We start from the raw sequence: 14,684 nt of genomic DNA, 5'->3' as shown, positions 1-14,684 counted from the left end.
ATGGATGCAATACAAGAAAATGTTAACGACGGTGACGTACAGTAGTCCCTGTACAGTGACATTAAACTCAAAGCAAAGCAACAAAATATAGAGGCACTACAAAAGTAGCCAATATGTCGCAAAATATTTCAAACCTGATATCACCCTCCAAAAAATAAATAAAAAGATAAGTACTTTAGATACGAGGTAACTATAAAATTAAATTAGCAGTCCTTCACAATCTTCCCTAATATGCCTAACTTCATTATCAGACTCATCAAGGTCCACGTCTATTGCTAGTGGCATTGAAGCAACATCTATATTATCATCATCTTCATCGCCATCTTCAAACTCATATAAGCCCCTTGGTGGTGCCTTTAACGCAACGTACCAATTAGAAGAATCGTCTTCTCTCGAATAAAATATTTGTTTTGCTTGAGACGCTAAGATGTATGGATCTCTTGCAAACGACATCTGACTTTGGTGAAGGTTCACAAGAGTAAATCCATCCTCAACTTTAACACCATTACCTTCAATTGCCCAGTCACATCTAAATATCGGAACATAAAATACGTGATAATCCAATAATATTATATCTGTCAATATTCCATAGTACGTAACCAAATCAGTGACTTGGGATGTATCCTTTGCACCGGCTCTACACAAGCTAGTTGCCTCGTAAACCACCCCACTATTTTGGGTTTCTTTATGGACATCTTTTGTGTGAAATCGTTGTCCATTGATAATATATCCAGTATAAGACAACGCATTTTCCTGTGGTCCATATTTAATCCATTTCAATGTATCGGAGTGACTAAATGAATCAATAGGGATCTGTAATAGTGTAGATTATTTAAGTCATCAAAAGGTATACAAAGTATTTTGAAATAAGTATACAGTAATTAAATAAATAAAAATAATTCTTAACAACTTCACCTAACCTTATCTTTTATCCATTCTGCAAATTTTTCGGTATGTCGACTCCAAAGCAATGTTGCATCTTTTCTTAAACGCACATTTGAGTCTTGCAACTCCGTCAAGTGCATGCTATTAAGAAAGTTAACTAAGTATTTTCTTATAAAATATAAATTTGAAAATTAAATCGTACTTACTCTAAATATGGATTCACTACAGATGTATTCATAAGAACAGCAAGATGTGCAATTCTTTTGTCTCGGTTGCTTAATGTTATTGACGTGGCTCCAGAAATTGGACGGCCTTCAAATATTACTTCACTAGAAAATTCATCATTGCGAATCTCTTTTTCCTCTACCCGTATAGATTTTTTCAAAAACTCACTACAAAATCTAATACATTCTTCTCCAATATATGATTCAGCGATACACCCTTCTGGCCGTGCATAATTTCTTACATGGTCTTTGAGTATCTTCATATATCTAAACAAGAAACAACTTGTAAAAAGTGTAACTAAACTTAAATATGAATCAGAAAAATAAAATAGAATAATAATTACCTCTCAAATGGATACATCCACCTAAAGTGAACAGGTCCACATAATTGAACTTCTCTTCCTAGATGAACTATTAAGTGTACCATAATATCAAAAAAAGATGGTGGAAAATATCTTTCAAGCATGCATAGAGTTTCTATAACCTCTTTCTCGAGTATTGCAATTTTCTCTCGATCAACTACACGTTGACATAACTTGTTAAAGAAAATACATAACCGGTGTATTGTGGTTCGAGGACCTTTTGGAAGCAATCCTCGTAGAGCAACTGGGAGCAACTATTGCATTAGAACATGATAATCATAAGATTTGAGACCAATAATCTTACATTCTTCTACTGCCACACAATTGCCGATTTTTGAGCAATAACCGTCAGGTCCTTTGAAATCATATAGTCTCTTGCAAAATTTTTTTTTTCTCAAACCTTCATAATGTCCAAGGAGCTGGTGGTAGATATGTTTTGGTACCACGAAATTGTGGGTGTAAGTCATTTCGGATGTGCATGTCATGTAGATCTTTTCGAGCATTAACCCCATCTTTTGACTTGCCAGAATGCAATATTGTACTTATTATGCTTTCACAAACATTTTTCTCTACGTGCATTACGTCTAAATTGTGACGCAATGGAAGTTCCTTGAAAATCATAAAAGTAAAACTTATTATTTATGGTTTTAAATATTAACTTGGATGAAAAAAAACACTAAGAAATAAAAACTAACCTCCCAGTATGGCAAATCAAAAAAGATAGATTTTTTCTTCCACCTTAAAAGCTCATCTTGATCATCATCTATGTTGTTGGCATCATTACTTTCATCATCATCATCAACATCATCATCATCATTATCACCTTCATCAATGATATTGGTTGGTCTTTTTCTTTTCGTATTTTTAATTTTTCTAAAATCATTCACAAAATTTCTGAGAACAGCACAAATTTTCCGGCCTGTCAAGATTTTCGGTTTCCTACCATGTTCCACATTATTATCAAACCACGATTTTTTTTCGCGATATGAATGTGTAGGTGGTAGAAATTTCCTATGGCCCATATATGCAAATTTTCTGCTATTTGATAACCATTTGTGATCTGTATACTTTCCACAAAGCGGACATGCTTTTTTACCTTTTGTACAACACCCAGCAAGGTTACCATATGCTGGAAAATCACTGATGGTCCACAACAAAATTGCTCTAAGTTTGAAAATACTCTTAGTAAATGCATCATACGCCTGAACTCCATCTTGCCACAATTGTTGCAAGTCTTTTATAAGTGGTCGTAAATAAACATCTATGTCGTTACCGGGCTGCTTTGGACCAGGAAAGTAGTGTTAACATAATATTCTCTTTACTCATACACAATAGTGGAGACAAGTTATATGTAACTAGCATAACTGGCCAACAACTATATCTAGAACTTAACATAGAAAATGGATTGAAACCATCGGTAGATAGACCAAGTCTAAGACTTCGTGGGTCAGCTGCAAATGATTTCCACTTATCATTAACCAAGTCCCATGTTACAGAATCAACCGGGTGATGCATTTTTCCATCATTACTTTTCTTACCAAAATGCCACCTTAAATCTTCGGCTGTTCGTTCGGATCTAAACATCCTTTTAAACCTAGGGATAATAGGGAAGTATCTCAAAATTTTAGCAGCAACACCTTTTCTAATCTCATTTGTCCTCTTGTTTATCTTCCATCTCGATACACCACATTTAGGGCTGTTTTCCAAGTCCTGATACTCTTTTCTAAATAGGCAACAATCATTGACACAAGCATGAATCTTCTCATACCCAATTTCAAATGTCTTGATAAAAATTTTCAACGAGTAAAATGTTTTTTCAACTACATTGCCCTTTGGGAGCATATCAGCTAATATATTAAGTAGTTCATTAAAACTCTTATTGGACCACCCACTACGAGTTTTAAGTCGGAGTAAAGCTACATTGCCTGATAATTTGTTATAACTTGAGCAGTTAGGGTACAAAGGTGACGCTGCTTCTTCTAATTTTGCTCTAAAATCATCATCATGAATGTCTTCCGTAGGCTCGTACTTGTTTTCATTAACAAATTGATTAGACTTCATATAGTCTTCATCTAAGAAATGGGAAGTCCGATACAAGTTATAAGCCTCATCCTTAACTACATCGTTATTTGTATCTTCAACAGTTATATCATCGCCGTGCACGTACCAGTCTTGTCTTTGTTTATACTTGCCATCCATTCCCCTTGTAATTAGATGTTCAACAACAGTACTAGCAAACTGGTGATCTACATTGCGACAATCTATGCAAGGGCATAAGATCATCTCTAGATTTCCTAAGTTTTTTAGCACTGTATTCACAAAATTCCATGCTCCATTCTCATATTCAGGATCAGCTCTATGAAAAAAGAACACAACACCAAAACAGAAAAAGAAAAACTATTGTTCTAGAGATCTTTATTTAAAACAAAAATCATGACTACCATAATAATTTTTTTACCTGCTAAGACGCACCCAACTTTTATCCAGCATATTGGACATACCACTTAAACAAAGCAAATTCTAGAATTCAAACATTAAAAACTACTTGTAAGTTATGCAAGTTCAAAAAATGAAACTAAAATGAGATTTTATTACAACATACACTACACTATCACAATAATGCGTGCAACGGATTTTAAGAACCAGCATCACATAAATATAGCACATAAATTACACAATCAAAAATTGAAAGTGAACCAACAAATACAAAATTCCGGCAACACTATGTGCTAGGAAATAGAGAAAAGTTGAATTATATTTTATAAAATAAAATTGAAACAAATAAAACAAGACACAATGCTTCAGCTTAATCATTTAGAATAAATAGTTTTTAAATTTGTGGGGATCACTATCATGGATCAATACTAATTGATACTTATAATAAATATATAGTTATTGTAAAATATCAGAAACCTTCCCCTTTCGTTATTCTCTAGTAGTGAAATATGAACAGACAAAAATCAGATTCTTGACGCCAATATTTTTGTTACAAAAAACACAATAACTTTAGTGATTGTTGTTGACTATCCTAAAAAAATTATTATAGACTATCAACCAGTAAAGTGATTACATATATTCATACCTATGTTTTAAAACAGTAAGTTTCAAGTTCTAACTCACCTCACACAAAGCTGAGTTATTACCTATAAAATTAATTTATTTATTTTTAGTGGACATAAAAAACTTAATCACCATTTGCTTTTTTGTTAAACTATTAAGCATCCATGATTAATCCCTAAAAACTAATTAAAGTTTACCATCAAATACGAATCTAACAAATTATATTGTTTAATACGTTAGTGTGAATCTATTTACTGTCGAAAAGGTTGTTCGAGAATAGGAACGAGCAAGCTCAATATGATTGAAATTGAGCCCGGCAATTCCATCTTAAGTTGGATTTTAATTTCAAAAAAACAAACTCCACTAAACAACACACAATTATTAAAGTAGTATGTAGCACATAATTATTCTCACATATGAATATCCTAATATCCCAAATCAGTTTCACTACAAGAAATAATGCCTTTAGGGACGACTTTTTATGGTCGCTAAAAGCAAAAAAATGGTCGCTAAAACGTATAGCGAGCAAATTAAGCTTGGTCACTCGTGGTCACAACAGGGTGGCTACTAAAAGTATTAGCGACCAGTTAATCGGTTGGACGCAAAAGTGACTTCTTTTACGACCATACAATCATGGTCATTAAAGATGAATTTATTTGCGACCAATTAATTAATCGCTAATCTAAAAAAATATGGTCTCTATAATATTGATATGGTTGCTATACATATACATTTAGTCGCCAATCATCTTGGTTGCAGTATAATATTTCTCTAGCGACCAAAACATTGATGGCAACATAATCATAACATGGTTGCTATAATGATATATTTAGTGACCAATCTATTTGGTGGATAAATAATATTTATTTAGCAACCAAGAAATTGGTGCCAATATAATATTAGCATGATCGCTATAATTGTACATTTAGTGACCAATCAATTTGGTTGGTATATAATAATTAATTAATAACCAGGAATTTGGTGGCAGTATAATATTAGCATGGTCGCTGTAATTTTATATTTAGTGACCAATCTATTTGGTGGATAAATGATAGTTATTTAGCAACCAAGAACTTGGTGCCAATATAATATTAGCACGGTCGCTGTAATTTTACATTTAGTGACCAATATAATTGGTGGATAAATAGTATTTATTTATCTACCACGAAATTGGTGGCAATATATTTTTAGTATGGTCTCAATAATTTAACGTTTAGTGACCTATTCTTTTGGTAGGTATATAACATTTATTTAGCAATCCATAAGTTGGTAGCAATATACTACTAACACGGTTGCTATAATTATAATTTAGTGGCCACATCCATTTGGTTACTACATAATATCTATTTAAGAACCATGTAATTAGTTGCAATAATGTAGACATGGTTGCTAATCTATATATATCAAACACCAAAATATGGTTGCAAAACAATTTGAACTGGTTGATAATAAATATACAATAAAAAACGAACACTAATTGTCAACATCCACATCATTCTTCATGGAGTTTGATAAACACAAAGAACTAAAATGATCGAAGCTCCAAAAATTACTAAAGCACATGATTTAAATATAAAAAGAATAGACATTGTCGATTCGAAAACAAAGAATGACGGATCGGTTCTATCCACTCCCGTTGGTCGTAATTTTGCGAAAAAGTAAGTGTAAATCTCGAAGAAGTTCGTGGGACCCAGAAAGAGGGAAAAGTATAAAAGATGATGTCACCAGTACTTGTGCTGAAGGAGTTTTAAAGAGAAGTCCAGCTTTAGTAAATTCTTCTTGTGCTACTTTAAAAGAGTTTCTCCCACCTATATCAAATTTTCGTGAAGCCATTATAAGATTGATAAGCAGCACAATTTTTAAATATGTAAAGGTAAATAATAAACCTTTGCTTTGTTGCCAAAAAGAACTGTATGAAGAAGCTCCAAATTCTCATCAACTTTTCTCTTCGACAACTTGAAAGCCACTGCAAAAAATCACATTAAAACAGCTCATTTTATCAAAAAGAAGGTGTGTGCTAAATCTTATTACATCATCTAATATCACAGACCCTATACCAATTCCGACAAAGAAGCTACACGAAATCATATATGATGCAGTTTTAAGTTTTCACATGCTATTTATAAATCATGGTAGAAATTAATAGATCAACCTCATCAAATATACATGCTAACCGACCATACAGGAAAAACTTGAAGCATAGGAAATACAACTAATTAAATTAGAGTCAGGTACAACTGACAAAAGGCTAAGAGTAGAGATTTGTAAGACAACACTTTCTATCAAAATAAAATGAAAATGTTTCCAATTTAATGCTACTAAATATCTATAGAATTTCATATTAAAGACCAAAATGTTTCTTTGTCCTGTAACAATTAAAATACATGAGTAAACTCACAGTAATTGATAGAACCTTATCAATCCTCCTTTTGGTAGATATAACCAATAATCTCAATTCTCATATAATTATTATTCAAAGTACCATGACTATAGCACAAGTGCACGTAAGTTTCAGAACAACCATCTTAGTAGAAACAATAATTGATTGAAGGCTTTCCATTTATTTTTCCAAAACCAAAGGCATAGTCAAGTGTGGGTTAAAAAAAAAACAAAAAGAAAGCATACCATTAGGAATGTCCTTAAGATGTGTTTCTCCGCCCTGGAAACATTGAAACAACACAGTTATTAGTGAAAAATTAAATACACTTTTTGTAATTCATTATATGTAAACACACTATCAGTTAATCTTAAATTTCAATTATCACTTACATTTTAATCACAAACTATTATGCAGAAAGCCAGAAACTGCATCAATTATGTGTTGCATACAAACAGAAGACCTTGTCATCTCTCAAGTTTAACTCACACTAATTCTTCACTCATCTTCATAATGATTCATTACCTCTAATATCACATCAATTAACTATCAAATCACATGCTGGTAGTTTTCCAAATACACTAAAAACATATTGAATTTAATTAATTCATAGCCATTGAACAACAAAACAAAAGAATCATTTACTATCTACACAAACCATACATTTTTTTTTACTATTCAACATGACAAACATAGAATCTGTACACACTCCACTATTTTGTGTTACTCGCATTTCTTCTAAGACTCCGTAAAACTTGATCATTTTACCTTTGTGAATAGAATCTGTACACACTCCACTATTTTGTGTCACTCGTCTAGATTCTCTTTTGCTAGTTAGATACTTGACTCCTTCCACGACACACCCACTACATTTACTATGACGATAATCAGGTCCTGATGCAAGTGCAAGAATTTCATCTGTAGCTTCAGGGGATTTTAAACTCCTTAAATTTTTAATCTGAATAACAAATTAATGCGAGTAACATGCAATCAAGAAATAAGATACTAGTTAAAAAAATAATTAAAATATTCATTAGGATCTTCACCATGGTGCACCCATTCGCTGTAATCAATATCCATCCCATTAGTGAGTATATGCAACTTGACTAATGGAGGTGGATGTACAATCTGATTCAAGCAATTACTACATGGACAACGCATAACCTTTCTCTCTCCAATATGCATTAGAGCAAATCTCATGAAATTTTTAACTCCAGTAACAAAATCATTTGATGTAAAATCATTGAGCTTGATCCAACTCTTGTCCATTTACAATGTTTAATCCTAAAAAAAAAAAAGATGTGCATTACATTTAAAGAAATCGACTGTGTGTAAGGATTGATGTAAATAATGCAGACTGAATTTTTCAAAATAAGGCACATCACGACTCTTGTTATAAAGAAAAAAGTAAGAAAAAACATTGAGATTACTAATTGAGTTAACATAGCATATTGAGATTTGTATTTTGGTTTCTGGATTATTAGAAACCGAAGTAATGATTTCGTGTTCTGATTTTTGGCAGAAGAAAATTAAAGCCCCAATTTCCATCTATCGAAATCTGATAACAACTAAAGACAAAAAATAAACAAATTCTTAATCCAACTATTCACCAAACAAATCCTCGCAAATTAATTATTCGTACCCGTATGCCGAAATAGTGTGTGACTCCAAAGTTAATGTCGCTATTTTCACCGAACCACCTCTACCAATGTCGACCAACCGCTGATGCTTGTGTCTCCAGATCGTGTAAATTACTTGTGTCCGTGTTGGGATGTTAAACGATGATGGCGCTGTTGTATTCTGGAATTGGATGCGAAATTTGATTTTCAGAAAATTGGGGGTATTGGCCGTGTACGGTGATGTGCTGTTGTGGTGAAGAAGCCAAGTCTCTTTTTTTCTTAAAGAAGCAAAGTCTGGTGCAATCTTCAATGCGGCCTTTTGTTGGCTAGGTTATTAACACGATTTTTCATTCTTTTTTTCTATAAAACAAAAAAGAAAGTTTTATTAAAGTAATTTTTATTAGGCACTCAAAATATCTCCAGAAAAAAATGTATACTAATTAACTTAAATAATGTTACCTATATCAATAAGAAAATATCAATAAATTAGTATTATTAATATTTTAAAAAAAACACAAAATTATAATACATTTTAATTTATTATCAAACTTTTTATTATGTCAACTAAAAATTAGTATCGCAATTTTTATTGGTGCTCGGTTCCTAACCGTCGGTTCTCGGTTCAGAAAATGAGAAACTGGACCCGATATATATATATATATATTATATATATATATATATATATATATATATATATATATATATATATATATATATAATAAAAAAAAATATTAAGAACCGGATTGTTCTAACCGGGAACCGAATCGCAAGGAACCGGATTTTTTCGGTTCGGTTCCGGTTCCTCCAAAATCGGAACCGGAACCAGAACCGGACCGAACCGTGGCCAGGTCTAGAGTCGGCACGTGACATGAATTAGTTGGCTCGATTAGTAATAGGATTAAAATATGGTTATAGTCATACACCATTTTAATGTATTAGCTTTATAATTTTTATTGGTTATTAGATCGAAGTGCAAATGAGTTGAGCCGGCACGTGCCATGATGAGTCGGCTCGAGGTTAGCTTGAACTCGAGCACTAGTTCTTCAAGCTCCAGATTTTCTAGTTGTTCGTGAGCTCACAAGCAAACTTCCGAGCTCTTTTTAATTTCAATATTATTTTGTTTTATTATAAATATAAATAATATATAGTAATATGAAGTATAGGGCGTGGTAAACGAGCTGAGCCGACTCGTGAACTCGATAAGCCAGCTCGAAAAAAGGCTCGAACTCGAACTTGAGTTTTTCAAACTCCAGCCTTTTCTTAGTTGTTCATGAACTCACGAGCCGACTCGCGACCCTTTTTTGTATTTTTTATATATTATTTTGTATTTTATAATGTATTATATTATAAATATAATATAAAAAGAACATATAAAAATTAAGAAAATATAATTACGGTTCATTATTAGCTTTGTAATAATGAAAAAAAAACAAAATGAGCTTCGGCTCGAGCTCGAGCTTGAAAAATTGGACGGCTGGTTAATCATAATCAACTATTTTTTTACACAAAATAATTAAATTATTTATTATGTTCAGGAATTCAACAATTTTCTCATGTATATGTAGTTAAAGAAGAAAAATGATAGAAATCGAAAAGTTAACAATTGGCGGCCATCTAAAAATTTTCACCAATTTTTTGGCGCCAAAGAAGAGATTTGGCGGTAATATAATAGTTGATAAGGTAAATCCACCTCTCCAAGTTTCCCACGATAGAATCCATCGTGATCTACTCCCAAAATATATATCTCCCTTTCATTCCCTTGACCTTTCATATTACATTAAATCACCGAGAAACAGATCTAGAAACAGAACAGGAGAAATAAACAGAGGATTTTTTACTGGTAAATTTACTTCATCTAATGTAGTCCTGTTTATTTCATTATTTGTCTTGAATTGTCTAAGGAGCCGACAACAAGGAGACTCATTAGAGTATTCTAAACTATTGGAATAACCCATAACATACAAAATCTTGTTGGATTATAATAGTTAGAAGTTTTTTTGAAATTGTGTTTAATATGTCCTGTTCTTTCAAATCCATATTATGTTATTGTGGTTTTCATTTTACCGGATAATTGGATTTATCATATGAATTGGTTTGCATTTGCATGTTATATTGGTAAAATGACTCTTGATTTTTTTTCTATTATCTGTGATGGAGATGGCGTGTTATGAAAAAAAAAATTATGTTGCACTTATTCATACAATCAAAATTAACAGAGATCAATATTTGTACAAATTAAGCCTTATAGCTATATTAGTATATATTTAATTAGTATTGAATTGTATGAAATATTTTTTATGTTTCTCTTTTATTGATATCCATATCTTAATTCTTTTCAGATCTCAAGTCTAATAATGAGTACAGATCATAAACGTAGAATGGAGTTATTAACAGCAATGGCAGCAACAAACAATACCGGAAATTTGAAGCGTAAGAAGGAGTTAGCAAATGCTTTAACTGCAAATGGTATCGCTAATGAGCCAACTGGGAATTCGTCTCTTCGAAATTTAAATGGTAATGATATTAACATGTTATTTTAATTTATTTGCAGTTATATATAAAAAGTTAATTTAAGTTAATATTTTGTACTTTGAACATTGTAGTTTCAAGTAGAAATAAGAGAGTGTTTGTACCACCGACTAAATCAAGTATTTCAAACTCTTTGACGGGACAATCGGCAACAAACCCAAAAACTAGCGATAAAGGTATTTTTTTTCTATGATTGAGTTTATTTTTGTAAACTTTGTTTATTAAATAGTATAAATTTATATATTTCCTTAACGCATGTAAATGTAATCAATATTTACAGCTAGAGTGCATACAGAAGACCTTCACGTACAACATGTGACTAATGCTTCGAATGAGCACACTGGAATTGCTGTTACAGGTTTTGTTAAGTTGTATATTTTATTTTTAATTATTTTTACTTCTAACTTATATTTTAAAAAACTAATTGTAGAATCAGTCACAGATACGGTTGATAAAGCAGATGCCATAAAAGGTAATGTTAAACATACTATTTTTTTCTTTTTTTTTTAATCTGTATTGGTATATTAACTATTGATTTATCTTTTATTAACTAATGTTAATTATGGATTAGTGGGTCAAAAACGAGGCCGTGGACTGACAAGGGGGTTAAATACCCAAAAGTATAAACGCAAATCCGGGGGGGAGAAGCCAAAAATTGTTATTCCTAAAGGAATAAACAGACCCGTTGGGGAGCATAGCTCCAAACATGCAACCGAGATTGGGGTCTTAATTAGGTGTGAAGCTCCAATGCAAGTTGAGGGATGGGCGAAAATTCCGAATGAAACAAAAGATCATCTTCTTAGGAAGTTGACAGTAAGTGATGTTGTTAGTTATCTTCATTTAAAATTTTCTTTTAGTCCATATTTAACAATATCATAGAACCTAATTCAAATGTTTAAAATTTTCTAAATGTCAAAAAGAATAAGCTCAGTTATGAACTGGAGGAGCCTCATGTTGTTCAATGCATTTGGAAGTCTTTTGCCAAACAGTATTCATCTTTTCGTTCAAATGCTCATAAATATTATTTAAAATGGAAAGAAGGAGGTGGTGTGACACTAGCCAGACAGAATATATACGAAAAACTCGGTGATCGTCGTGACGATTGGCTTTGGTTGTGCGATTTTTGGGAGACAGCAAAGTTTGAGGTACTATATTATTTTAGACAATTTTTGTTATAATAAATGGATATTACTGATTAGAAAAGTGATTCATTACATTATTTTTTTTTATTTGTCAATATTTACAGAAAGTTTCAAATACTCAGAAAAGCAATAGGAAGAAACTGACATATAGTCATAAATTGGGAACAAAGTCTCGTGCAGCACATCAACATGAGAAAGTTAGTCATATATTTTCTTACTATGAAATATTTAGTTGTCGACGTAAATTAACATTTAAATTGTTACATCACAGGGTTTCGATGATATTGATATGTATGAGGTTGAATATCATAATCCTAAAAATGGATGGGCATACAAAGATTTTGAGGCTAATAGTGTAAGTATAATTCATATTTAGGTTATTTCTTAGTTTGTTTGATCAATTATACTTGTGTGTTAAAAGTAAATAATTTATCTATAAAATGATTAACATATTGACTCATATTTGAAAATAGGTTCGAATGAAAGAACTGAGAGAACAACAAAGAGCTTTGCCAGAAGGCGTTGATCGAATGACCACAGAAGAAATTTGCATAACAGTTTTAGGGGAAAATTCATCATACGCTAAATCGAAAGGTCTTAATCGAAAAGTATCTGGAGTTGATGCTATTTCATCTTTTGAAGCTTCTAGCAGTCGAGCACGGTTAGAAGAAGAGTTGGCGAACACACAATCTGAGTTGACAAGTACGAAAGCTGAGATGACTATTCAGAAAACTACTGTAGAAGCGGTAGTAAAATTCATGGAGCAGATGACTGGCAAAAGCTTTGCTGAAATTATAAACGTACCTAATTGGTGAGTTCAAAACTAGAATAAATCCCGGTATGATTTTATTAATAACATAATTATTTATAATTAATTTTTTTTGCATTTATTCAAGCTATTCTTAATTTTATCATGCAGAGTTAGTTAAGAAGAAATGAAGAAGTAACTTGATTGAGGTGGATTTTACTTTATGAGACGTATTATTGCCATGGGCAAAGTATGATTAAAGTTTTTAAATTTAGTTGATGTTTATATTTTGGGCATGTTTCATAGGGATCTTTGTCTTATAAATTCGGATATGAATTATGGTGATTTTGCTTAACACTATGAGTTTTTTTTATGATATGGTTATCTGCTTTCTTTAGTGTCGTATTATCTTTAAAAAATGAAAAAAAAATTCTTGTTTTGCGAAGGAAGTTTGCATTCCGCCGGAGAAAAGAGATTAGAAAACAAAGAGTTTCGCTTATTAATTTATTTCTCGTATTATTTCAAATTTTTTTCCTATTTTACACTATGAGTACACAAGAATATGAGTGGAAATATATCAGAATTATGAGAGAGAGCGAACTATGAAACAGAGGGAAGAAACGAAAGAAAGGGGAAGGGAAAACAGAGTAGGTGGCAACGAAGAATGAGACATGATCTCGGTGGAACTCTTCTGCCTAAAAAAAAAATTGAATAGCAATGGTTGCTATTGCTGTTGTATTGCAGAAGACATGTTTTTCCACAGTGTCCTTGAGGTTCAAGGTTCAGTAAAAAAATTCTCAATCTATTATATTATAGTATATATTTGAATTTGGATTTTCCATTTGATTTATTTTATTCATGCAGAAGGAAGTCGAAGAAACATTATTTCAAGCATTTCGAGAAAAGTCAATTTTGTTTTCTGCTCGAACAATTTTAAAGTTCAATGGCGAATCTGACCAACTTATGGATTTTATTAGAATTGGTACTACGTGATCGAACATATGTGTTAGAATTTATTCATATTGTATATGTTTTATTATATAGATGTATTATTGTATAATACAAGTATTTTGTGTAAACGTTAGTTCCATAACCAATCATTAGTTCAATGTAGTTACATTCTGTCATTTTTTTAAATAAATTTAATTAGCTGAATTTTTATGCGTACAATTTAATGATTTTAAGACACTTTAGTTTTGTGTAAAAGACATGTAGCAACTATATATACAGTATTTTTGTTATTAAATTGGTCACTGTTAATATTTATTTATATCGACCAAATGTAATTCTCACTAAATACTCCAACTTTGGACGCTATACTAGTACTCGAGTCTTGTTAAATTACAGTGACCATCGATAGTTACCAAATATCAGTTGGTCGTAAAAAAATAAACAACTTAACATTTGCAATTAAATTATTTTTGGTGGCTACATTCTTGCTATGAAAATATCGTTAGCAACCAAATTAATTGGTCGTTGATAGTTATTAAAAAAATTATAGCGACCATTGTTTGTTTCGTTACTAAATTGGTCACTATTAACATTTCTTACAACGACCGTTTTAAAACAAGTCGCTGAAGACTATAATCATGGTCGCTCAAGGATCGACAACTAATAGTGACCATTTATAGCTACCAAATCTTGTTTGGTCGCAAAGAAATTGAAGTAACTTCAATTTTGCAACCATATTGTTATTGGTGGCTATATATACATATTTTGCGACTATTTGTCTATCGTC

The 14,684-nt window shown here is 31.7% G+C and overlaps 3 protein-coding genes and 1 long non-coding RNA gene across 4 annotated transcripts; 2 read left to right on the top strand and 2 right to left on the bottom strand.

Annotated features, from left to right (window-relative positions):
- Nucleotides 1-179: 179 nt before the first annotated feature.
- LOC148768567 (uncharacterized) lies at nt 180-1,376 on the bottom strand. Its single transcript, XM_088821268.1, has 3 exons — nt 1,092-1,376; nt 916-1,053; nt 180-793 (listed from the first exon to the last, which is right to left on the bottom strand). Exons 1-3 carry the CDS (start codon nt 1,370-1,372, stop codon nt 199-201), a joined length of 1,014 nt encoding a protein of 337 aa, XP_088677394.1. The 5' UTR covers nt 1,373-1,376; the 3' UTR covers nt 180-198.
- Nucleotides 1,377-2,049: 673 nt separating this feature from the next.
- Nucleotides 2,050-3,970, bottom strand: LOC148768566 (uncharacterized). The gene is made up of 4 exons (XM_088821267.1): nt 3,930-3,970; nt 2,865-3,827; nt 2,167-2,344; nt 2,050-2,055 (listed from the first exon to the last, which is right to left on the bottom strand). Exons 1-4 carry the CDS (start codon nt 3,968-3,970, stop codon nt 2,050-2,052), a joined length of 1,188 nt encoding a protein of 395 aa, XP_088677393.1.
- A 6,895-nt stretch (nt 3,971-10,865) lies between these two features.
- On the top strand, nt 10,866-11,460 carry LOC148768565 (uncharacterized). The gene is made up of 3 exons (XR_016032865.1): nt 10,866-11,041; nt 11,131-11,232; nt 11,337-11,460. It is a non-coding gene; the product is annotated as an uncharacterized LOC148768565 (long non-coding RNA).
- A 514-nt stretch (nt 11,461-11,974) lies between these two features.
- LOC148768564 (uncharacterized) lies at nt 11,975-13,255 on the top strand. Its single transcript, XM_088821132.1, has 5 exons — nt 11,975-12,201; nt 12,303-12,395; nt 12,470-12,553; nt 12,672-13,009; nt 13,118-13,255. Coding segments are annotated over exons 3-5 (405 nt in total). The 5' UTR covers nt 11,975-12,201; nt 12,303-12,395; nt 12,470-12,487; the 3' UTR covers nt 13,119-13,255.
- The last annotated feature ends 1,429 nt before the right edge of the window (nt 13,256-14,684 follow it).

The sequence above is a fragment of the Erythranthe guttata genome, chromosome 8 (assembly GCF_056151865.1).
Source record: "Erythranthe guttata isolate IM_541 chromosome 8, IM_541, whole genome shotgun sequence".
Lineage (NCBI taxonomy): Eukaryota > Viridiplantae > Streptophyta > Magnoliopsida > Lamiales > Phrymaceae > Erythranthe > Erythranthe guttata.
Note: the sequence above shows the minus strand (reverse complement) of the source record. Positions and strands in the feature narration are given on the sequence as shown.